Source organism: Ornithorhynchus anatinus, chromosome 2, assembly GCF_004115215.2.
Source record: "Ornithorhynchus anatinus isolate Pmale09 chromosome 2, mOrnAna1.pri.v4, whole genome shotgun sequence".
NCBI classification, from domain to species: domain Eukaryota; kingdom Metazoa; phylum Chordata; class Mammalia; order Monotremata; family Ornithorhynchidae; genus Ornithorhynchus; species Ornithorhynchus anatinus.
In genome coordinates, this window is record NC_041729.1 from 150,961,533 (window position 1) to 150,986,404 (window position 24,872).

The window sequence follows — 24,872 nt, forward strand, 5'->3', positions numbered from 1 at the left end:
ATGGAGAATTTGGGAGCATCACTCTCCCGAAACCCATGCTCTGCCCCTCGGGGGCCCGACCTTCGACACCAGAAGAGACAGTCGGTCAGTCGTATTTATTGAGCATTTACTGTAAGCAGAACACTGTATTAAGTGCTTAGGAGGGTACAGTACGAAAATAAACAGGCAGAGTCCCTGGCCACATTGAGCTTACAGCCTACAGGTAGTGGTAGATAGGGGAGATAGAAATGCTGAGGAATCTTGAATTCTGCCTGGCTTGCCACCCTCTAGGCCCCTTGCCATGTGTTACAGATACTTGGTTTCCTCGATGGGTGAAAATCAACCACGACTAAGAATAAACATAAGGAAATTTATATCGGGTGTGTATTTTGTCTCTGCTGAGGGAAACCAATTTTTATGATGTTTTGAAATTTTAATTTTATTACTGAAAAACAGTGCTGGGATTTTTAGATCTTTCATTCGGCAAGTGTGAGTGTTTACATTTTGCCATATGCACCACTTCAAAACTTGCATTAGTGACATTTTCTTCCCCCCTTTGGACACATCTTGTTTTTATCGGCTCTGGCTGCGTGGTGTCTTTGAATCTTCTTAATTTGCCCTAGTAAATAAGCAAAAGTGTGCATTCAGCCTTTTCCCGTAAGTTTAGATCTTAGTTAAATGGGGCGGGGGTGGGATTAACTTAATTAAAACCATAGGCTTATAGGATTCTTTTGGACTGAGAGAGATCATCTTGTCCAAGCCCAGGGAGAGTGTCCACCTCATTTTGATGGAGGAGATTCCTTATTCTTCGTAACGAGGGTGAATCCATTATTCTCAACTAGATTGAAAAATCTCTAGGACAGTCAGCAGTGTGGAGTTGAAGTATGAGCCTCATATGGGGCTCACATCTGCCAAATTAGCACACTTCTCCCCTTCGGAGCCTTAATAATAATCATAATAATAATGGTATTTAAGCACTTACTATGTGTTGAGCACTGTTCTAAGCACTGGGGTAGATACAAGGTAATCACTTTTTCCCACGGGGGGGGGCTCACAGTTTTAATCCCCATTTTACAGATGAGATAACTGAGGAACAGAGAAGTTAAGTGGCTTGCCCTAATGAAAGCTCACCTCCTCCAGGAGGCCTTCCCAGACTGAGCCCCCCTTTTCCTCTGCTCCCCCTCTCCTCCCCATCGCCCCCGACTCCCTCCCTCTTCTCTACCCCCTCCCTGCCCCACAGTACTGGTATATATGTACATATTTATCATTCTATTTATTTTAGTAATGATGTGTATATATATCTATAATTCTATTTCTGTCGATGCTATTGATGCTTGTCTACTTGTTTTGCTCTGTTTTGTTGCCTGTCGTCCCCCCCTTCTGGACTGTGAGCCCGTTGTTGGGTAGGGATTGTCTCTGTTGCTGTGCTCTCCAAAATACGATGGAATGAATTGAATGAATAAATGAATGAATATGGGCCACGTGGGCAATTCAACCCGCCTGTGCTCAGAGCCGAAGGAGTGCCAGGCAAATTAGGGAGCCCCCAGTTGGAGGAAGGAAGCTGAGAGCGAACAGTGAGTGATCCTCATCCTTCGAACTCCCCACTGACTACGGAGAGCCCGGTTGCAAGTCTTTCAGGCAATCTTGGCTCTCCTGAAGCCCACAGCCAGAACTCCCTTGGTTTACGGGCAGCAGAGGAAGATTCTCATTTAAACCTGATCCATTCATTCGTTCGTTCAGTTCTATCATTGGCATATTTATTGAGCGCTTACTGTGTGCAGAGCCCTGCACCAAGCGCTCGGGAAATAGAGTGCGGCAGTAAAGAGAGAGAATCCCTGCCCACAACGAGCTTACGGTCTAGAGGTGGGGAGACAGACATCAAAACAAGTAAACTGGCGTCAATATAAATAAATAGAATTATAGATATATATGTATATACGTAAGTGCTTTGGGGCGGGGAGGAGCGTAAGAGCAAAGGGAGTGAGTCGAGGTGACACCGAAGGGTCGGGGAGCTGAGGAAAACGGGGCTTAGTCTGGGAAGGCCTGTTGGAGGAGGTGTGCCTTCATCAGGGCTTTGAAGGTGGGGAAGAGTGATACTCCTTATAGAGTGGAGTCAGGTACGCTGGGTGGAGGGAGAAGCTGGAATTCCCATCTAACTTTATCATTAGAGAAAATTTGAAGGTACGATGTGGAACTGCTACATCTGGATAGAAAAACTTCCATAGCATTAACTGGGAAGTGTTATCCGAGGATCAAATGTATACATCGATCATTTGCCATATTCAATAGTATTTATCGAGCGCTTACTAAGTGCAGAGCACTGTACTAAGCACTAGCGCTTACTAAGTGCAGAGCACTGTACTAAGCGCCTGTAATGTACAATTCGGCAACGGAGACGATCCCTGCCCAATGACGGGCTCACAGTCTAATCCGGGGAGACAGACGGACAAAAACAAGACAACATAATCACGATAAATAGAATCAAGGGGGTGTACACCTCATTAACAAAATAAATAGGGTAATAAAAATATATACAAATGAGCACAGTGCTGAGGGGAGGGGAAGGGAGGGGAGAGGAGCAGAGGGAAAGGGGGCTTAGCTGAGGGGAGGTGAAGGGGGGAAGGGGGAGAGAGCAGAGGGAAAAGAGGAAGCTCAGTCTGGAAGGCCTCTTGAAGGAGGTGAGCTCTCAGTAGGGCTTGGAAGTGTATTTCTGCTGAATTTCATTGGAAAAAGATACAAGGAAATACCAACCATATCGAGTCCAGCTTTTCCAGTAGAGTGTGCTCACATACTTTTAGATAAGCATGAAGTCATTTTTAACAAATTGGGCAAGCCGGTATAATTGCTTCCTATTAAACATCGAATCTATTGAAGTGTTCTTTTGTGATACTTTTTTCCTTTTCCAAGTGAGAAGATAGAAAAGGCTAAGACAGTTTGTACATTTTATGTGTAAAAATCAGTTCACTTGGGAAAACAATCTATCGGTAATAGTAGTTGAGTACTTACTGTATTCAGAGCACTTTACTCAGCACTCGGAAGAGTACAACACAGTAGGGTTGTACTAGACTGTCAACTCATTGTGGGTAAGGAACCCGTCTACCAACTGTGCTATAATGTCCTGCACTTTCCCAAGCGTTTAATACAGTGCTCTGCACCCAGCACTCAGTAAATACGATGGATTGAGTTGGAAGACAAGACCTCTGCCCTCAAGGATCTTGCAATCCAGTGAGGGAGGCAGGTAATAGCGGAGTATAAGGGTGTGTACTTAAGTGCGGTGGAGGCCTGGTGGATATCAAAGTGGGGAAGCAGCGTGGCTCAGTGGAAAGAGCCTGGGCTTCGGAGTCAGAGGTCATGGGTTCCACTCCCGGCTCTGCCACTTGTCAGTTGTGTGACTGTGGGCAAGTCACTTCACTTCTCTGTGCCTCAGTTACCTCATCTGTAAAATGGGGATTAACTGTGAGCCTCACGTGGGACAACCTGATTACCCTGTATCTCCCCCAGCGCTTAGAACGGTGCTCTGCACATAGTAAGCGCTTAACAAATGCCAACATTATCATTACCAAAGTGGTTAGGGTGGACCCCACCCAAGGTGCACAGGTGATGCAGATAGGAGGGAGATACAGCAAGCTTTTCAGTGACATGAGTAGACTCTTGATCTGATCATTGCTCGTACTGCTGTTTTATAAGACTCGGGATGCTTATCTGACGGCTGCATCTACTATCTCTACTGTCCTCTTCCAGAATGCTCAGTAAAGGGTTCGTAATATAATAATAATGTTGGTATTTGTTAAGCGCTTACTATGTGCCGAGGACTGTTCTAAGCCCTAGGGTAGATGCCGGGTCATCAGGTTGTCCCACGTGAGGCTCACAGTCTTCATCCCCATTTTACAGAGGAGGTCACTGAGGCACCGAGAAGTCAAGTGACTTGCCCAAAGTCACAAAGCTGACAGGTGGCGGAGCCGGGATTAGAACCCATGTCCTCTGACTCCTAAGCCTGTGCTCTTTCCACTGAGCCACGCTGGGTTGCTTACAGAGTACGGGCTCACTGAATACTATTAATTGCTTGATTGAGTACTATTACCAAATGATTTCTAATTAAAAAATGCCTTTTCTGAATGCGGGAAATAAGAGGTATTTACCTTTTATTGGGTAACTTTGTTGCCCCGCTTTTTATTTTACTGTGGTCAGACTCATAAAAGTCTAGCCGTGGGTCTGGAGTAGAATTTTAGCTTAGAACCCCTTTCTTTCCGGCACCATGACATCCCAAACATGAAAAGAAGCTGTGTTGCCTAGTGGATAGAGCACAGGCCTGGGCGTCAGAAGGCCCTGGGCTCTAACCTCAGCACTTTTCTGCTGTACGACATTAGGCAAGTTACTTAACTTCTTTGCGTATTCAGAAGGTCACGAGTTCTAATGCTGGTTCTGTCTGCTGTGTGACCTTGGGCAAGTCGCTTCACTTCTCTCCCTCAGTTACCTCTTAATAGTAATAATAATAATAATGATGGTGTTTGTTAAGTGCTTCCTATGTACCAAGCACTGTTCTAAGCACTGGGGTAGATACAAGGTAATCGGGTTGTCCCAAGTGGTGCTCACAGTCTTAATCCCCATTTTACAGATGAGGGAACTGAGGCACAGAGAAGTTAAGTGGCTTGCCCAAAGTCACACAGCTGACCAGTGACAGAACTGGGATTAAAACCCAGATCCTTCAGAGTCCCAGGCCTGCATTCTATCCACTAAGCCATGCTGCTTTTTACCTCATCTGTAAAATGGGGATTGAGATTGTGAGCTCCACATGGAACAAGGACTGTGTCCAACCCAGCTTGCTTGTATCCACCCCAGCGCTTAGTGCAATGCTTAGCACGTAGTAAGAGCTTAACAAACACCATTATTATTATTGTTATTATTATGTTTTCTGTATGTGGTAATGTAGAGATTAGTTTATGGGGATTAAGATGGTGAGCCCCATGTGGACATGGACTGTGTCCAACCTGATTAGCTTGTATCAACCCCAGCATTTAGTACAGTGCCTGGCACATAGTAAGCAGAAGCAGTGTGGCTCAGTGGAAAGAGCACGGGTTTAGGAGTCAGAGGTCATGGGTTCTAATCCCGGCTCCGCCACCTGTCAGCTGTGTGATATTGGGCAAGCCACTTCTCGGTGTCTCAGTTCCCTCATCTGTAAAATGGGGATGACAACTGTGAGCCTCAAGTGGGACAACCTGATTACCTTGTATCTACCCCAGCGCTTAGAACAGTGCTCGGCACATAGTAAGCGCTTAACAAATACCAACATTATTATTATTAACACACAGCATTTAAAACAATGAGGAGAATGAGAGGCACCCTAATTCTGTTGTATGCTCTCCAGTGCTACAGTGTTCTGCAAGTAGAAAGGTCTCAGTAAGTACTATTGATTGATTGATTTAGAGCACACATACTGGGAGGCATTCCTTGAAAGAAGCAGCTTGGCGTAGTGGCTAGAGCACGGGCCTGGGAGTCAGAAGGTCATGGGTTCTAATCCCAGCTCCACCACATGTCTGCTCTGTGACCCTGGCCAAGTCACTTCACTTCAGAGAAGCAGTGTGGCTTAGCGGAAAGAGCCCGGGCTTGGGAGTCAGAGGTCGTGGGTTCTAATCACGACTCGGCCACATGTCAGCTACGTGACTTTGGGCAAGTCATTTAACTTCTCTGGGCCTCAGCTCCCTCATCTGTAAAATGGGGATTAAGACTGTGAGCCCCATGTGGGACAACCTCATTACCTTATATCTGCCCCAGCGCTTAGAACAGTGCTCGGCACATAGTAAGCGATTAACAAATACCATCTTTTTTTATTTCCTCTGTGCTTCAGTTACCTCACCTGTAAAATGGGGGTTGAGACTGTGAGCCCTACATGAGATAGGGGCTGTGTCAAACCCAGTTTGGTTGTGTCCACCCCAGTGTTTAGTCTGGCACATATTAAGCACCTAAAAATACCACAATTATTATTATTGTTTGCTAAATGGAGCTCTTCCTATTCAAGAGTGATGGATGCAGACAATATCCAGAGCCCAGGGTTTAAGAGGCTTTTAAGCCCTCAATCCCTGCCCTCTAAGCACTTGATATTCCCTGCACCCTGAGTCCCACAGCACTTAGGTATATCTCTAGATTGTAAATTCATTATGGGCCAGCAACGTGTCCGTTATATTGTATTCTCCCACGCATTTAATACAGTGCTCTGCACACAGTGCTCAATAAATACGATCGACCGTTAGGTTCATGGTGGGTAGGGAATGTGTCTGCTAACTCTGTTGTATTGCACTCTCCTAAACACGAGGTACACTGCTCTGCACATAGAAAACACCCAATAAATATCTTTGAGTGGATGAAAGAATGTCTGTAATTTCTCTATTGATGTGTCTCTCCCCATCTAGACCGTAGGCTCCTTGTGGGCAAGGAACATGTATTCCAACACTTTTATGCTGTACTCTCCTCAGCGCTCAGTACAGTGCTCTGCACACCTTAAGCCCTCAGTAAATACCATTGATCGATTAGGAGCTTTGATTAAGCTATCGACGCTTGCAAAGCAATTTCCCTTTCATCTCCCGCGTGTTTGTCTCGGTTGGCCTTGGTCATTTCTGAATTTGGACATCTTTAAAGCCTATTGGTGTTTTAAGTTCTGAATAATAAACACTAGTCCATTTGACACAGTTTTTCCTGCTGTTACTATTCATTCATTCAATAGTATTTATTGAGCGCTTACTATGTGCAGAGCACTGTACTAAGCGCTTGGAATGAACAAGTCGGCAACAGATAGAGACAGTTCCTGCCCTTTGATGGGCTTACAGTCTAATCGGGGGAGACAGACAGACAAAAACAATGGCAATAAATAGAGTCAAGGGGAAGAACATCTCGTAAAAACAATGGCAACTAAATAGAATCAAGTTACTAGTGTATAGCAGATTTTAAAACTGTTTTTGTTAAGAGAGCCATGAGCCAGCATATAAAAATACCAAGCACTTTCAGGTCATTTAGCAGTTGACCTATTGCCCAGATCATTTTTCCCCAAAACCATTCAGGCCATAATTCGCCACGCCTCAAGAACCTCCAGTGATTGCCCATCCACCTTCGTATCAAACAGAAACTACTTACCATCGACTCAATCACTTTGCCCCCTCCTGCTCACCTCTCTGATTTTCTACTAACCAGCCCATACACTTTGCACCTCTAATGCCAATTTACTCACTGTGCCTCGATTTGGTGTATCTTGTTGCTGACCTCTCATCCTGCCTCTGGCCTAGGACTCCCTCTCCCTTAATTTCTGACAGACTATCACTCTCCCCACCTCTAAAAACTTATTGAAAGCACATCTCCCAGGGGCCTTCCCCAACTAAACCCTCATTTCCTCATCTCCCACTATCATCTGCATTGATCTTTCACTTGGATTTGCACCCTTTATTCACCCCTCTTTCAGCCCCACAGCACTTATGTACAAATCATAAATTTATTCACTTTAATGTCTGTCTCCCCCTCTAGAGTATAAACTCGCCGTGGACGGGGAACGTATCTTACCAACTCTGTTATATGCTCTTCCGAGCACTTAGTAGAGTCCTCTGTACACAGTAAGCGATCAATAAATGCACCATCCACTATTTTGAGAAATACAGATCTGCGACCGAGAGGCAGCAGAAGGCAAGTGAAGCAAAATATTTTGAAAGATTTCTCTCTCATTTAAAAAAAAGAGTTGAGAGATAGAAATAGATTTAACTCAAAGAAATCTACACAATCCATACGAGAGAAATCCGCCATTTGTTGTGTGACCTTGGACAACTCAATTCTCTGTGCTTCAGTTACCTCATCTGTAAATTGGGGATTAAGACTGAGCGCCCCTTGTGGGACACAGATTCTGTCCTAACTATCTTGTATGTACCCCAGCCCTTATTTCAGTGCCTGGTGCCTAGTAAGTGCTTAACAAATACCATAAAATAATATATTGTAAAATCCATATCGTAAGTATAAGCTTCTTCTGACCCCTTCATAGAGTTGGGATGGATTCATTGTGAGGAGGATGTGATCGAATCAATTAAACAATAACATTTATTTATTAATTACTATGTGTAGAACTCTGTAGCATTTGGGAGAGTATACAGTACAACAGACTCAGGAGACACCTTCCCTACCCATAATGAGTTTACAGTCTAGGAGGGAAGATATCAAAACTCTTGCCCCCTCTCTCCTCCTCTCTCCAACAGCTGTCTTCAGCTGTTTGCTCTCCAGTGGCTTCTTCCCCTCTGCTTTCAAATATGCCCGTGTCTCCCCTATCCTAAAGAAACTCTCCCTTGTCCCTGGCTCTTTCTACCTAACTGCCCCATCTCCCTCCTACCATTTCTCTCTCAACTCCTTGAGCAAGTTGTCTACACCTGCTGTCTCAAATTCCTCCCCTCCAATTCCCTCTGACCCCCTCCAATCTGGCTTCAATCCCCTTCACTGCACGGAAACCTCCAAGTGGATAGCCGAGTACATATATTGCACAGAAGGGAGAGAGAGCCGAGGAAGAGAGGGTGTAATCGTAGAAAGCGTCTTGGAGGATCTGTGACCCAAAGTGAAGGAAGAGCTCCTACCTGTGCTGCTTTAGTTCAGATTTGAATTCTCTGTTTTAGGTTTTACATGGTCAGAATGGAGATATAGTTGTCCTTCTGTTCGGGATTGTCTTGCCTTGTAAAATATCCTGTAAAAGGTCTTAAAAGGTATAACTTTAGCACTGTCCTAGCTGTAGTGCATTTACTGACCACTTATTGTGTGACCACTGTACTAAACATTGGGAAAGAATCCACTGGTGGGAATTAGGCCCAGGCCCTGGCCCTCAAGGGACTCACAATCTAAAAATCGAATTTGCCGTATTTAACCCAGACAGTGCTGTTATAAAAGGACTCATATAATAATAAAGCCCCCTTGGGCATAGTTTGTGCTATTAATACAGTTAAGAGATGGGGTGCTGACCCTGGAGATTAACATTCCCTCCGAAAAGAATAGCAGGAAGTCTTATGAGATAAAAGTCTCAAGAACGGAGCCCGATAATGTTGGAGGAAAGCTTAGGGAACCTGTGGGAAGGTTGCTAGCAGTCAGCCAGGCAGCCTGAGACCTTTTCTTGATGAGGTCCAGAGTGGGAATTCAGCTGAGCGCGGCTCTGTTCGGCTCAGAGCTGAGAGCGGCTGGAACTGGCCGTGTGGGAACAATCAGTGAACCAAGGTGTGTGATGGCGGGCGAAAGCGACCTGGCGGACTTGGCTTTCTTTACCCTGTGAAGCAGTGTCGCCTAGGGGATAGAGCCCGGGCCTGGAAGTCAGAAGAACCTGGCGACTGATTCTGGCTACTCGTTTGTTTTGTCACCTTGGGCAAGTCACTTCATTTCTGTGCCTCAGTCACCTCATCCGTAAAATGAGCCTCTTGTGGGACATGGACCGTGACCAGCCGATTAGCTTGTATCGACCCCAGCGCGTAGTACAGAGCCTGGTACATAGGAAGTGCTTAAGAAATAGCATAAAAATTTTTTCTGTGTTTTTGCTATCTTGAGAAATAAAATGCTGGTTTTCATTGCACCATTTTCAGAGAAAGTTAATAGTTGTGTACCAAACGTCTGAACTCAGGAGGAATGGGTCACCTATTCAAGTCATATTTTATACTACCAGTACATGGCCTCTGAGAAAAGGTTGTAAAATAAGGTGGAAATATTTTTACTTTTTCCTTTAATGGAGAAAATACTAATCTTAATAAGACAGTTACCTTTATAGCAATTATTAATCTTTGAAAGAAGACATTGAGGGTTTTTTTTCATCAAATATAGAAAATAGGAAATGTTTCCCACTAGTGGTTGGGAAATTAACTCCCCCTTCTCCCCTTCCCTTGGGCATAGAAGGAGTATGACTTTGTTGTCTTTATTTCTTTGGATACATAGCGTATCTCATTTTATGATAAGTGTGATAATCAGCAACCCCTTTTTGCTGTTCTTGGAGTTTTATGCTCATGTGGCTTTGATAATTTTAGTGTTCATGATTTGAAAAAACAGATGCTTTGCTTTAAAGGTATCAGAGTATCTAAGTACAGTAATTATAGCTATGCTCATTCATAGTACTATAGTTAAGCATCAGTGAGCCATTACATTCCTCTTTTCCCCTCTCCCCCCACTTTCCCCTCTGAGGTGTATAATTCAGCTGTTAAATTACTAGGCTTGAGTGTAACCCTCTGGATTTCCAGTTTGGGGAGAAAAAAACAAATATCCTTCTTAAATTTAAAGGCAACATTGGAAAAGTGTTAATAAAAATATCTGCAGTTTTAGGCCCTAAAGGTGTATTGTGGCTAACTAAAAATGTAATTCATGCGGCTCAGAGATTTGGGACAATGGGAAATGAAGGATTATTTTACATAAAACTGTGGGGAGAGGGAGCCAGAGGACCTGGGTCCTGATCCCAGCTCCGCCACTTGGCTGCTGTGTGACCTTAGGCAAGTCATTGAACTTCTGTCTGCCTCAGTTACCTCACCTGTGAAGTGGGGATTAATACTGTGAGCCCCACGTGGGGCATGGTACGCATCCAACTTGATTAACTTGTATCTGCCTCAGGGCTTAGTTCAGTGCCTGGTACATAGTTAAGCGCTAAACAGATGTCATTAAAGAAGAACCCAACCCGCGTCTGAATTTCGAGATTAAGTTCTCATTGCAGAACAAATCCAAATTAGATGCTGACTGACCATTTGGACATTTTTCCTTTCTGCCTGTAACTTCCATCCCCTTCCTATCTGATAGACCAGCACTCTCTCCATCTTCAAAGCCCTCCCCTAATCTCATCTCCAGGCAGCCTTTCTTGACTAATCTCTCATCTTCCCACTTAAAAATTACAGTGATTATTCATTATTATTATTAATTATTATTATTGCTGCCATTATTAAGTAATTATTATTATTGCTGCCATTATTAAGTAATTATTATTATTGCTGTGGTATCTGTTAAGCGCTTACTGTGTGCCAGGCCCAGGTACCTTATTTTCCCTAACTCCTGAGTCACTTTATGCCCTTGAGTCCATACCCCCAGAGAGTTAATATATTCACCTTCTCTCCCCCATCTCTGCCTCCCCGGGACTAATGGACATATCTTCATACTTGGCTGCCTCCCCTACCTGTAATTTATTTTAATGTGTGTCTCTGTGACTAGAGTGTAAGGTTGAGGGCAGGTATCATGTGTACATACTCCGTGGTACTATATAAACTGTTTAGTCCAGTGCTCTGCCCAGTGTAAGCACTTAATAAATACCATCAATTGGTTGAGTATTTTTTTCACATTATGAGCAGCTTCATTCTGCCAGGCTGATGTTGTCCTAGCTACTCAGCGAGGACGAGGTTTGGGTTAGGGGACTTGTTTTAATGGTTTAGGAAAGGAGAGGTCTGAGCTGATAACACGATTGCCAGCAATCTTTTAGAAAATGAACGACAATCGACAATTGACGCACTTTCTGCGCATAGAGCACTGTACTGAGCACTGGGAAGAGTACAGCATAACAGAGTTGGTTGACACATTTCCTGCCCTCAAAGAGCTTCCAGTCTAGAGGGGAGAGTGGAATTGTTCCTCAAATCCCATAGCAGGAAGACCAGAGTGCTTTGTGGAAGACTGAGCTCTAGGTCCAGGACCATACAGAGGGTGGAAGGCCTGTTGAGTTCATGAACACTGGAATCCTTCCCAGTGGAAAATATTCCGTGGTTGAAGAATTAGGTTAAGTTCACAGCTGAGGAGTCTGTCCGGGTGGTATGGGGGTTGAGACTCTGGGGTTTGTTATGGTGGCCACACGTCCCCCTCCTATCCATGCAAGGACTGTGCCGTTTTGGGGCCCGGATCCGATCGTCACAGCTCCGGCCGCTGCCACCCCGGGAACCGTCAAGCTTGTGGCATCGGAGCTGGGTTGCTCGCAGGGCCCCGGTGGCCATGGGCGGCGGATTCTGGCTCAGGGGCCGTGCCGCGATCATCGGGCCCCCGGAGTGCCTGCTGCTGCCGCCGCCGCCAAGAGGACTCCGGCTGAGGCGAGGCGGGTGGTGACCCCTTGTGGGACGTTGGGCACGGGATAGGAGGGGCTGCTCACACTTGAAGGCGGGCGATCCCATCGGTGACAGAATGCGTGCCCACCACACGTGCCTTTTCTTTTTTCTTGCGCACCTGAACCACAATGTAATAATAATGATGGCATTTGTTAAGCGCTTACTATGTGCGAAGCACTGGAGCACGATGTCCTTGTGCCACAGGCAGAGGGAGAGATACATCACCTCTTTCCCTTTCTTTTTCATCCCTCACCTCATCAGAATCATCCTTTGAGCATTTAAGGCAGCCCCACACCTTCCTGCCCCCGGGCAGAATTCAGCTCAATATATTTTCTTACCTTCTTCCTGAGTTATTCCACCAAAATGACAAGGTTAAATACAAAAAGATGTGAAAAATCGAATCTAGTCGTTTAAGAATAGCTTCGCTATTGAGTGGACTATATAGCCTCTAATTTCCTTCCTGCTCTGGGAATTCTTCAAGCTTGTTAAAATTGGGCGTGCACTCTGTTCATATCATCATCTGGTTGAATTTAAATTTGTAGAAGATGATGAACTTCCAGGAAGCATTCCCTTGTCCTAGAGTTTTTAGAGAAGGGTGCGATAAGTACCCACAGACACATCTGTAAAGGTGGTTTGAGCATATGCTCACGAAAAGCGCCATGAAGGTGAAATTCACCTGTAGGTGTGTATAGTTGAAAACACGAATGCATAACCTTCAGTCCCGACCCCACTAGGCCCACTCCAGTGCCACTCTTGGTTGCTGGCTGTGCTATTTTGGCTGTTTCCTCCTCCCTGCCATTTAAAGTGGAGGATAACACGAAGATGCCATGGACGGAACTTTGTAGAGAAGGCCGAACAGCACTACGGCTCAGTAGACCTTTGGTCTGGTACCTGATACCAAGCTGCCATTTTACTGGTTTGACCGTCTCGCAAAAAATGTGCTGGCCTTCCTACCCTCCTTTTCGACTCCCTTATCTATCGTTAAGTTTCATGTTAATGTCTCTCTCCCCCTCTAGACTGTAAGCTTGTCGTGGGCAGGGATTGTGTCTGCTGATTCTGCTGTATCCTGCTCATCCAAATGCTTAGAACAGTGCACTGCATGTAACAAGCACTCCGTAAATATGATTGACTGAGTGAATCTTCTAGCGTTTGGCTCTCGGCGACCCGTCTAGTCAAGATCGGTATCCCATTGTGGAAAGCTATAGAACTTAGAGCTTTCAAGTGAATTTTAGCATAATGATCTAGGGCCTGGTCTTCCACTTTTGAGGACTATTCGTTGGTTCATTCGATAGTATTTATTGAGAGCTTAATATGTGCAGAGCACTGTTCTGTGGACATCTGCTGGCTGACTTAAATTGTACTACAATAACTGATCAATCAGTGGTATTTATTGGAGTAGGAGCGTGGGCCTGGGAGTCCAAGGATCTGGGTTCCAATCCCGGCTTCGCCACCTGTCGTGTGACCTTGGGCCGGTCACTTAACTCTGTGCCTCAGTTTCCTCATCTGTAAAATGGGGATTAAGACTGTGAGCCTCTTGAGTGACGGGAACTGTGTCCAACCTGATTATCTCGTATCTACCCCCGCACTTGGGACAGTACCTCACGCATAATAACCTCTTAACAAATACCACAGTTATTATTTTTGTTAGTAGTGGTATTATTGAGTACTTACTCCAGGCAGAGCACTGTACTAAATTTTTGGGAAAGGGCAGTGAAACATAGTTGGTAGATCCGATCCCTGCACACAAGGAGCTTACAGTCTAGGGAATTATAGAAACAGCAGAGTGTAAGGACAATTACGTACATGCTTTGGAGCGGGGAATGGGGTGCAGATCAAGGGCCCAAGGTTACAGACGGTTCACTGGTCGGCAGAGGAGGGGAGGGTGGAGAGGGAAATTGAGACAGAACAAATTGCTTTTCCATTTTGCAGATGGACTCTGATTTTGTTTTTCTCTGTTTTTTTCCAAAGGGACGGCAGAGATGGCTTTAGACGAAAAAGCTTCTACTCTTCTCATTACGTGAGAGAGCGGTCTCCTCATAAAAGAGACGCTCCTTTCTTCAGGGAATCACCCTTAAGCCGAAAAGACTCCCCTCATAGCAGATCTGGCTCCAGCGTCAGCAGTAGAAGCTATTCTCCGGAAAGAAGCAAAAGTTATTCTTTCCACCAGTCGCAGCATAGCAGAAGTATGGGCTTGCTTTTAATGTTAAAAATTTTCCCGTAAAAGCACGCAGTAGCCTATTTCATGTCCTGAATTGATTCAGAGAAATGCAGGGCAATATAACAATTTTAAAGTGTCTGCAAAGTTTTCACCAGCCCCGCTACAGTTCCCAGTGCCTCTAACAGGGTCAGAGTTTATCTCTACACCCAAATTGAAATATATGCTTATTAGACCAGGTGAACCTACCCCAAACTGAAAATGATTAGTTTTGCTATTGGGAAAGTTGACCACCAGAATATTTGGAAGCTAGCTTGCAAACTATTTTACTTTCCTCTGGGTGGTATTTGTATTTTGTTAAGGGATTACTATATGCCAGGCACTATATTCATTCATTCAGTCGTATTTATTGACCGCTTACTGTGTGCAGAGCACTGTACTAAGCACTTGAAAAGTACAATTGAGCAACAAATTGAGGTAATTCCTACCCAACAACGGGCTCACAGTCTAGAAGTGGGGAGACAGACAACAAAACAAAATGAGTAAACAGGCATCAAAAGCATCAATATAAATAAGTAGAACTGTAGATATATGCACATCATTAATAAAATAAATAGAATAATAAATATGTACATATATACACAAGTGTTTTGAGCGGGGAAGGGGGTACAGCAGAGGGAGGGAGTTGGGGCAATGGGGAGGGAAGGAGGAGCAGAGGAAAAAGGGGGCTTCTAAGCACTGGGATAGATCCAAGCAAATCAGGTTGGACAAAGTCCCTGGACCACAGGGGGTTCACAGTCTTATCCCCCGTTTTACAGATGAGGGAACTGAGGCCCAGAGAAGTGAAATGACTTGCCCAAGGTCACACTGCAAACAAGTGATGGAGCCTGGATTAACAATAATAATAATAATAATTATTATTATGGTATTAAGCACTTACTGTGTGACAAGTACCGATCTAAGGGATGGAGTAGATAAAAGGTAATCAGGTTGTGCCACGTGGAGCTCAGTCTTAATCCCCATTTTACTGATGAGGTAACTGAGGCACAGAGAAGTGAAGTGACTTGCCCAAGCTCACACAGCAGACAGATGGCGGAACCGACCTTAGAGTCCACATCCTCTGACTTCTAATGGAAGAGTATCTGATAAGGACCTGATGAGAACTCGGGTCCTTCTGAGTCCCAGGCCCATGCCCTGTCCACTAGTTCACACTGCTTCTCTAATGTCCATAATGACCAAACTTTAAATTACCAAATAAATTACCGAACTTTGGGAGATGTGGGTTCTTAACATTTGATTTCAACACAGTGGGGCTCCAAACTATGTATTGGAGAAACTTTCTTTGTTAGTACTCCTTGGGGCTTTGAAAATCAATGATTAAAAGGACCCATCCTGGAGTTATTTTGGGGAAATATCTTGTAACAAGAAGGAGTATAAACTCTCCCATCTGAGGAATTTCATTACCATTCCCTTTCCTTTTTATGTCCAAATGAGTTCCTTGAGATATCTTGAGGAATAAAGAGAAGAGTGAAAAAGCTAATGAAGGAAATTGAAGGAATGGAATAAGTGAAGGGAATGATGCGGATAATGTTTTCCTTTAATGAAATTTTGTCAATAAGTTCTTCATTTAGCTCACGAGAGCCTAATACTTTAATTAAGGAAAGGGTGACTTGCTTCTTCTAGAAAAGAGGAACAAATACATTTTAAGACACTTCCAATTTTATGTCCTGAATTTCTGAAAATATATTCTAGTAGAGACTCCTGACCTCCGTATATGTCAGTTACATTGGCAATTGTTTTGGAAGTGTTATGGCACATATTACTTCCTTTTTTGTCACAAGTTCCAAGAAAGCCAGGACAAAGTAAGGAAGAAAAGGGTAATAAACATTTCCATGCACCAAAAGAAGAAGAAGTAAATATTGATCAAATTTATATATTAACAGAGACTGAACAATTTTAAAGAGGGTGTAAATGTGCACTTTTCAGTCACAGGCCCCCACATAATCGAGACATAGATCAATCATCAGACGGCTGGCAACGATAATGATTTGCCTTCCTTAAGGCGGGAGTTTCCCTTGTCCATTCAAGGATTTCGAATGTCAGACTTTTGAAGTCCTTCAGCCAAGTTACCCATCTCTTTGTCCCTTCCTCCTGATTCCTGTCTTTTCATCATTTTCTTATTTGGAAAGGCCCCTCCTTCCTTGCAAAAACATTTCTTTCTAATTCAAAATCAGACTAAAAGAAATTGTGATAACTGTTAAGCAATTAGTATATGCCAAGCACTCTACTAAGCGCTGAGGTAAATGCAGGATAATCAGGTCCCATTGAAGGAGGAAGAACAGGTATTGAGTCCCTATTTTGCAGATGAGGGAACTGAGGCATAGAGAAGTGAAGTGACTTGCCCAAGGTCACCCAGCAGGTAAGAGATGTTGCTGAGATTAGAACCCAGGTCCTCTGACTCCCAGACCCTTGCTTTTACCGCTTGGCCATGCTGCTTCCCAACTAAAGCCTCACCTCCACTACTCCTCACATGAATCTAACTGATTACAGATAGTCACCCCCTTTGAGGTTTCCCAGTGAGAGTTATCGTCCTCTCAAATGGTTTTACAACCTGTGCTTGGACACCAAAATGTCCTTTTTTACTCTCTGACCGACTGGGAGGGGCAGTAATATAAAAAGATTTTCCTTTAAAGCAGAGGATCCTTTCACTTGCTGTTCCTACCCATCTCTAGGATTATCATTTCATCCTCTGCTGCTTCAGGCCATCTTGAGCGGCCATCTCTTTAGCTCCGTGACCCTTTAAACTCCCAAATAAAATGAGCTCGGGGTTTAGCGCCACCAGGCTCAGGGTCATGGCACCCTTGAGGTCCTCTAAAGGGCTAGTTCCTTCCCCAGGAAAGACGCCAGCAACTGAAATTGCTTTCTGCTTCTGTACGTTGTCTGTTTGTAGTCTCTCTTTTGGTTAACCAGTTGCTGAGGAGGAAACCACTGCCAAAATGTAATCTCAGTCTCTTCTGAAATAATTAGAGAGCAGTCTGAAATTCTGCCGATCCTGATCTTTCAAGTGAGCTGACGGGGTGCTCAAGCCATAGCTGAAGAAAACTGCATAGTCGACCTCCCTTGGAGAGGCATTGGAGGATGTTCCTCCCGAAACAGAAACAGATGGGGGTTTGCTCTCTTTCTGAAGGAAAATTACTTGGAGCAGTGAATTCCCAAATTAGAAATCCCTTGCCAAGAACACCCCGTTCCCTGCCCTTCCTCCTTCTGCTTCCTTGAGTCTGAACTCACGACCTTTTTCTCAGGAGCAGTTGAGTATGTTTTGCCTCATGGAAACTGATAAAGATTTCAGGCTCTCTGGCTCTTCTGGGCTGTTATTGGCCATCCTAGGAGGGTGGTGGGATGATTTTGCTAACCCTCAGGATTCTGGATTTTGTTTGCACTTATAATCAGAAACAGCTGCTCCTTTCGGCTTCGAGGTTTGGCTTTTTTTTCATTCTGTCAAAGAACCAAATTTTAATTTAAGGAAATCATAAAAACTTTAGGACAGGAAGAGTGGAGTTTAATATTGTTATAATTCTCAAGTTTTGTGTAATTTCTTCAGTTGTTAAAAAGCTCTAAGAACATTTACGACGGATTTCTTTAGTTTTTGGAGTCCTAAAAGGGTTCTTCACTAAAAATCGTCTCAGAATCCATGGGTGATAAAATACGTTATTAGAATCCCGAGATAAGCTAAAAATCCATAAACCCATTCTCACCCCTCAGGAGTGTCATCCCATGAAACTCAGTAAAATGGAACTTTAGATCACAGAAGCCAGAAGATACTCTGCTCACAATTGGCTCTTTATCAGTTTTGTTTATATCATTTTATTTTGAATTTTCCAATAATGGACATATTGTGTATCAATCAATCAGTGGTATTGACTGAGTGCTTGTTATCTGTTTACCTACGAACTCTTTTTCACTGTAAGACTCCCAAATGCTTGGCACAGTACTTTGTACACAGTAAGCACTCAGCAAATACGATTGATTGATTGATTCACCACACTTAAAAGAACTTTAGAAAAGCGTTGAATAGTAACAACCAGTATGCGTTCTGTTTTGTTGAACGCAGTTCTAAAGACAGCATTTTCATGTGTTAAACCCGCTGGGTCAACGTGATTTAAATGTTTCACTCAGCGATGCATTTTTCTCCTAGTATATTGTGTAGTCTAGGTAAATGGCTTTCTTAAGTGCTAACTGAATATGGGCTCTGGTTACACAGGTAACTGCAGGCTTTTAACAGCATAAGGCTAGAAATGCCCCAGAAAAAATATCTTATCCATTTATTTAAAATCACCCAAATGTCCAGATACCGCTTTCCAAAACACATTTTTCGATGCTTTTGATGACAGTGGACAGACATACTGAGATTTCACTACAGAAATGTGAAAGGAAGCCATAGAATTGAGATGAATGTGAAAATAGACTTAAGGCTATTTTGGCAGTGTAAATGTTAATAAAAACAATGTCAAAAATGATATTTAAGAAGGAGTATGAGGGCTAGGAGTCTAGTAAAATCAAAAAGACCTATATGCATTTTGTTGGGGTAGTCCCCCTAGAACAGGGCTTCCATCAGTCCCAATGGTACAGTCGTAACCACTTCTTCTCACTTAAGAACCCCCTAGAGTGAATGACAGTATTGGCCATACTAATAATGATTATTATGATATTTGTTAAGGACTTACTCTGCGTCAAGCACTGTTCTGAGTGCTGGGGTAGATACAAGTTGATCAGGTTGGACACAGTCCCTGCCCTACATGGGATTCGCAATCTAAGTAGGAGGGAGAACAGGTACTGAATCCCCATTTTACAGAAGAGGAAATGGAGGCCCCGAGAAGTTAAGCGATCTGTCCAAGGTCACACAGCAGAGCAGGTCTTCTGACTTCCAGGCATGTGCCCTTTCCACCAAGCTACGCTCTTCCTGTTTGTGGTGATAAAGCATGCCACCTTTCAGGGACAGCTTCTGACTTCTTCAACCACCTGGCCATACCCAGCAGCTGCTAGGACCGTAGCCCTGGATGACTGTCAGATTGGTGTGAAGGTGAAGTGACTAACACGGTGACGACGTTCAGTGCTGAAATCGGAAGCTTTTTAAAGTTGAATTTCATTTAATACTATTCTACCTCAGATAGCAAAGTGTGCTGGAAAGCTAGTGAGGGAAGAGACGTTATCCGCAGAAAAAAAAATAGTATGTTCTCCAATTTTTTTTTCTTCAGATAAAGATAGGCCTTCTGTATCGTCGTTAAAAACATCAAGGGATACATCGCCTTCAAGTTCTACAACAGTTCCTTCTTCAAAGGTTTGTTGTTTCTGGGGTACTTCTAAGACCAGGTTGGAGGAACTTTTCTGTAAAACCAATTTAGAGTGATTTTTCAGGTGACTGACATAGATGTCTGGGTGTTAGTTTTCTATTGCTGTTCCCAGAACAACAAATCTCTTAATATACCAGTGTCATCGAAGCCTGAGAATGGGAAAACGCCATTTATGCAGGATTCAGTTTGGTGCCCAGAGTTGATATTTTCTGTCCCCGGAAACTATATGTTCCACCCATCTGACCTGCTCTGGTACAGGATATGTAGCACAGTAGTTTTCTTCATAAACCCCTTTTTAAATGTTTTTGGGTGGGGTTTTTAGGATAATGCCTATTTCTACTTTCATAAAAAATAGCAATCTTCAGATTGGGTGTAAATTTTTTGACTCTTCTACTTAGTGAATTTATTTTTCCACTCTGAAATTTCAGATTTCAGATGTGGGAAGAAAATATTTTTTAAGGCCAGGGCTTTTTCTCTTAAGTCCAAGCACAATAGATTTTAATATTTTGGTTTTATAGACTACCATTAGTACATATTCATCGTTCACATTTTGCGTTTGGGACAGCAGTGCCGTAAAATAAGCTTAGTAGTAATTTCTCCAGAATCATTCATGGACCACCTCTATTTCAAATTAAAGTCAAATTAAAATTTTTCCTTTAAGGACTTGAAGTATAAGCTAAATAAGGTCAAATTGAATGGATTTAACAGATTTTAAAAATTGCACTTCAAAAAGTTACTCTAGAGAAATTTATAAAATACTTTGCTCTTTGCTATAATTAGCTCCAAATAGCTTTTTCGTGCTTTGAATACTTTCTCTTTGTTCTTATTCTGAATTGATACCACTTTTGCATCCTTGTTAACCAGAGAGAACAAAGAGAAGGAGCATCAATTTATTTTCCCCCATTGTATCTTTTTCTGCACGGATCCCCTTTAATCTTACTGTCAGTCTTCAATCAATCAACAGTATTTATTGAGCACTTACTGTCTAACACTACGCTAAGCAGTTGGGGAAAGTATAATACAGTGGATTTGTTAGAAACTTTCCCTGCTCGAGAACTTACAGCCTATTTGAAGGGGCAACAGACATTAGAATGAATTTGGGTATGCACATAAGTGTTGTGGGGCTGAGGATCGGATGAACATCAAGTGCTTAAAAGATACACATCCAAGTGCAGAAGGAGTAGGGAAAATGAGGGCTTAGGAAAGGCCTCTTGGAGGAGATATAATTTTGGTAAACCTTTGAAGGTGGAGAGAGGTGGAGCGGGGGAACTCCGTGAAGGAGGAGGGGGACGTGGGCAAAGGCTCAGTGGCAAGACAGATAAGATTGAGATACAGCGAGTAGGTTAGCATTAGAGGAACGCAGTGTGCATGTTATATTTTAGTGGGAAATCAACAAGGTAAGATAGAGGAAGAGAGCTGAGTGAGTGCCTTAGAGTGCCTCAGAGTTCCGTAAAGCTGATGATATTTAATAGGTGGATGGACAACCATTAAAGGTTTTTGAGGAGTGGGGAAGTGTGTCCTGAAACTTTTTTTGGCAAAATGATCTGCGCAGCAAAGTATGGACTGGAGTGGGGAGAAACAGGAGCCAGAGAATTCAGCAAAGAGACTGATATAGTAAGCAAAGTGGGCAATAAGTGCTTGGATCAATGTAGTAGCCTTTTGGATGGCAAGAGGAGAGGGTGGAATTAAGAGAAGTCGTGAAGGCAGAACCAACACTGTTGGGTGACAGATCGCATATGTGGGTTGAATGAGAGAGATGATTCGAGGACAATATCAAGGTTATGGGCATGAGAGTCAGAGATAGTGACGTGGTTTATAGCGATAGGTAAGATGCGTAGATGCGTAGGAAAGGGGTGGAATGGAGGAGGAGTTAATTTTTGGAGTTAGAGTAAATTTTACCTAGCTCACCGCATACTATATGACAGATTCAGATAGACCTCTGAGCACACACTCTATCCCTTGACAAAGGGATGCCTGAAACTCTCCTGGTGGTCTTTCCAACTTTGCAACACCACACATCTTATTTTCTATTTTATTTGCCGTAGGCTTAATACGATGCAGCGCGCTTCCCAATGAATACCGCTAGCCACTCCTACTACCACCAGGAGTGCTAGGGATGATTCCACTGTCCCAGGCACCCCCAGCAACTTCCCTTTCTGACAACCCCATGGGCAGAAAGTAAAGTATAAATAGCCTCATGGAATTTCTAGGACCTGGACCGGTCCTAGACCTGTTTTCATGGCAGCCAAGAAGGGAGAAATGGCAAGGGAGGGTATGGGCCTTTGCCTGTGAGGGCAGGCTGGATCCTCAGAGCTCTTGCAATGTGGCTTCTGTTTCATATTTAGGTTGGGGATGCCACGGAGTCCCAGAGACAAGCACCCAAGAGGCAGCAGGTAATTCTGGGGACCTACCACACCACTGGTGTGAGTCACGGATCCTTTTTTGTGTTTTGGAGGGGACGGACAGAGACAGTGGACACTGGGGTTCAGTAAATTGTTTTGTTTCAATTTCTCTGATTTGTGACTTCAGGTTTTTTAGTGGTATTTGTTAAGCGCTTACCCATTATGTCCCAGGCAGTGTACTAAGTTCTGGGTTAGATACGAGCTAACCAGGTTGGACCCAGTCCATGTCCCACCTGGGGTTCAAAGTCTCAGTCCCCATTTTACAGATGAGGTAACTAAACCCCAGCAAAGTGACTTGCCCAAGGTCAGACCACAGACAAGTGGCAGAGCCGAGGTTCAAACCCAGGTCCTTCTGTCTCCCAGACCTGTGCTCTATCCACTTGGCCATGTTGCTTCCCTCCAAACTGACTCAGATACACAGTGGCCCAGTAAAGGTTTCTAGCTACCTGTGCTTTATCCTAGCTCTGTCTTTTGCCTTTCTCTTGCTTTCACCTTTTTGGTGGAAGTTGTGGGAAGTTGAGGAAATCAGAGAAGCAAGAAAACAATAAATCCTATGATTTTAACTCCAGAATTCTCCACATTAAAATTTTATGAAAGCCATATGCCCACGTGCAAGTGCTCCTCCAAAATATTTCATACATTTCACCATCAATGGCATCTGAGTACGGATACCAACAACGACAACAATAAAACATAGATAGTGTCCTTTAGAGTACCCTACCTAGATTGCCTTGGTTCTGGCTAAAATTGATGGCATTATTCAAAGTTGAAAGCACATGGATTTGTGTATACCTAGCAGGTATTTTTGCTTTGCATTAAATTTTGGTACCCTGTCTTAGTTGCAGAATCAAGAATTTAGCCTAAACTGAAATATCATTATCTTTATTTTATCTAGGTCTTGGAAAAACCCAGCAGGCTCAGTGAAAAAGAGCTGGCTGAAGCTGCAAAAAAGTGGGCTGCTGAAAAATTGGAGAAAACTGATGAAGGCAACTTACCTGAAATTTCTGAATATGATGTAGGTAAATCATCCTTGTACAGTTTAACTGTGTGAACGTAAACCTGGTTTTACTTTAGAAAACACCGAATAAAAGCCTGTGAATGGACTTCTTAAGCATTCTTAGTGCTGAAGTCCAGTGAATATTTCTGCGGGTCTATAATTGGTATGGTAATGCTTGGAAAAAGAAACCAGGCTATTGTAACAGCTGGACAGTATGCAAAGAGTACGGTAGATTTTTCAAAAAACCACTTTGAAAAAGCTCAAGGGTTGGACACTTAGTATTGGTTTTTAGTTTTATCACGAACTCTGAAAGCGTTCTGATTTGCTGGTATCGCATAGAAAATCAGTGTTGCCTAGGAAATTAACAATAAAACCCTGGTCTCTACCCTATTATGCGTATTCTATTCTCAAGGCTGCATAACTTTCCTTCAGTATGTGAGCAGATCTTGTTTACTTGACTTCGAAAATATCCATGATGCTCAAGTAGGGATGAAGATATGCTAGCAGTGATCTTTAATAGTAGCTAGGAGCAAAATTAGGAAATAAAATAATAAGATCATTTGGACTGAGAGAGAGTGATGTTTAATAAATGGGCCAATTTTTTAAAAGAAAAAATTCTCACAAATTCTGCATAAATACGTGACTGTATTCTGGGACTTTTTTCTAGCTTCAGCTTTTGCACTGTTTAAGTGTTTTGACAGTACAAATTGATAAGGAAGTATAGTAACCGGTCCTGGAAAAGATAAAACATGCAAACATTTAATCTCCTTACTTTGACAGAAGTTATTTATATTTTAAGAAGAATTCTGACTTTCGGTTATTTCAGCAGGGACTTAGGAAGAGTTGCTGAAGTCACAGATTTTCTTATAGGTTTTGTTAAGTCCTGTAGCACTGAAGCGAAGTTAAAAAAAAATTAGTTCATTCTGTTTTGAAAAAAACACAGCAGGTATTTTTCACCCTGGACGCCCAGTGTCCTAAAGCATTTTTATTATTTTTTTCTACCAAACAAAGCCATCTGCAGTAGAACTCTAACTTTGCATTTAACCATCAGTTGTGTTGACTAGGTTCAATTTACTTTACACTCAGTTGTCCCTAGATTCCACCTCTGGTTTCTTTGCAGTACCAAGGGGCAGGGTGGAAAAAAACTACCCCAAAAGCTGTGCAGATGAAGCTCATGACCTCTTTGCTCTCATGGAGTCGGCGCCTATGAGTTCAGAAGCTTGGATGTGAAGTGAAGGGCTCCTGGTTGGTAAATGATCAAGAGTATCTCCTAACCAGGAACAGAGAAGGACCTAGAACACCCAGTGACATGGCTTAGAAATTAGAAATTTAACCTTGAACCCTGTGAAGTTGAAGCTCACTCCTCAGACATTGAGTTTCAGAGCTACCATCTTACATTCCTGTCCAGATCTGAGGAGTAAAATTCAGATTCAGGCAGTGTAAGTTTAAACTGCAGAATGTACACCGAGAAATTTAGATTCGGGCGGTATAAGAGTAGGAGGGAATAGTAGACTCCATTGAGGCTATTTGTTTGGGAGATTGAAATTGGGGCTGCTTTGCTGTTAAACTATAAATGAGAATCAAAATCAACCATCCTGAATTTAGGACTAGTAAAGGAAGATGCAAAATTAGGGATTCGATCCAATTGTGCTAGGTCTTTGTAGGGACGAGTGATCATGGCTGGACCAGATTCCAATTGAATGAATTCCCAAATGAGATAAGGTCAAAACTCACAAATAAGAAATGAGCATAACAGAAGATAAATCCATTATTTGTCAGGTGACTTCTTTAAAGCCACCAAAGTTCAAGGTTTAGGGGGCAAAATTAAAGATCAGATGAACAGAAGTGAGGAATCATGTGCTTACATCTGGGAGCTTGAGGACTGCGTTTAGGGTAAAGGCTGAGAAATGTGATTTAATCCAGGATTACCCCCAC

The 24,872-nt window shown here is 43.2% G+C and overlaps 1 protein-coding gene across 3 annotated transcripts in view; it reads left to right on the forward strand.

Moving 5' to 3' along the window:
* The window catches only part of PPHLN1 (periphilin 1), a 145,111-nt gene that overhangs the window by 47,351 nt on the left and 72,888 nt on the right, over positions 1-24,872 (forward strand). For all 3 annotated transcript variants that reach the window (XR_003755904.2, XM_029054673.2, XM_029054667.2), the window contains 4 exons: positions 14,001-14,215; positions 19,443-19,525; positions 21,884-21,931; positions 22,836-22,955. Coding sequence is in view for 2 of the 3 variants with exons in the window: in XM_029054673.2 (XP_028910506.1) it covers positions 14,001-14,215; positions 19,443-19,525; positions 21,884-21,931; positions 22,836-22,955 (466 nt within the window). In the remaining variant the exon portion in view is untranslated. The remainder of the gene's footprint in view (positions 1-14,000; positions 14,216-19,442; positions 19,526-21,883; positions 21,932-22,835; positions 22,956-24,872) is intronic.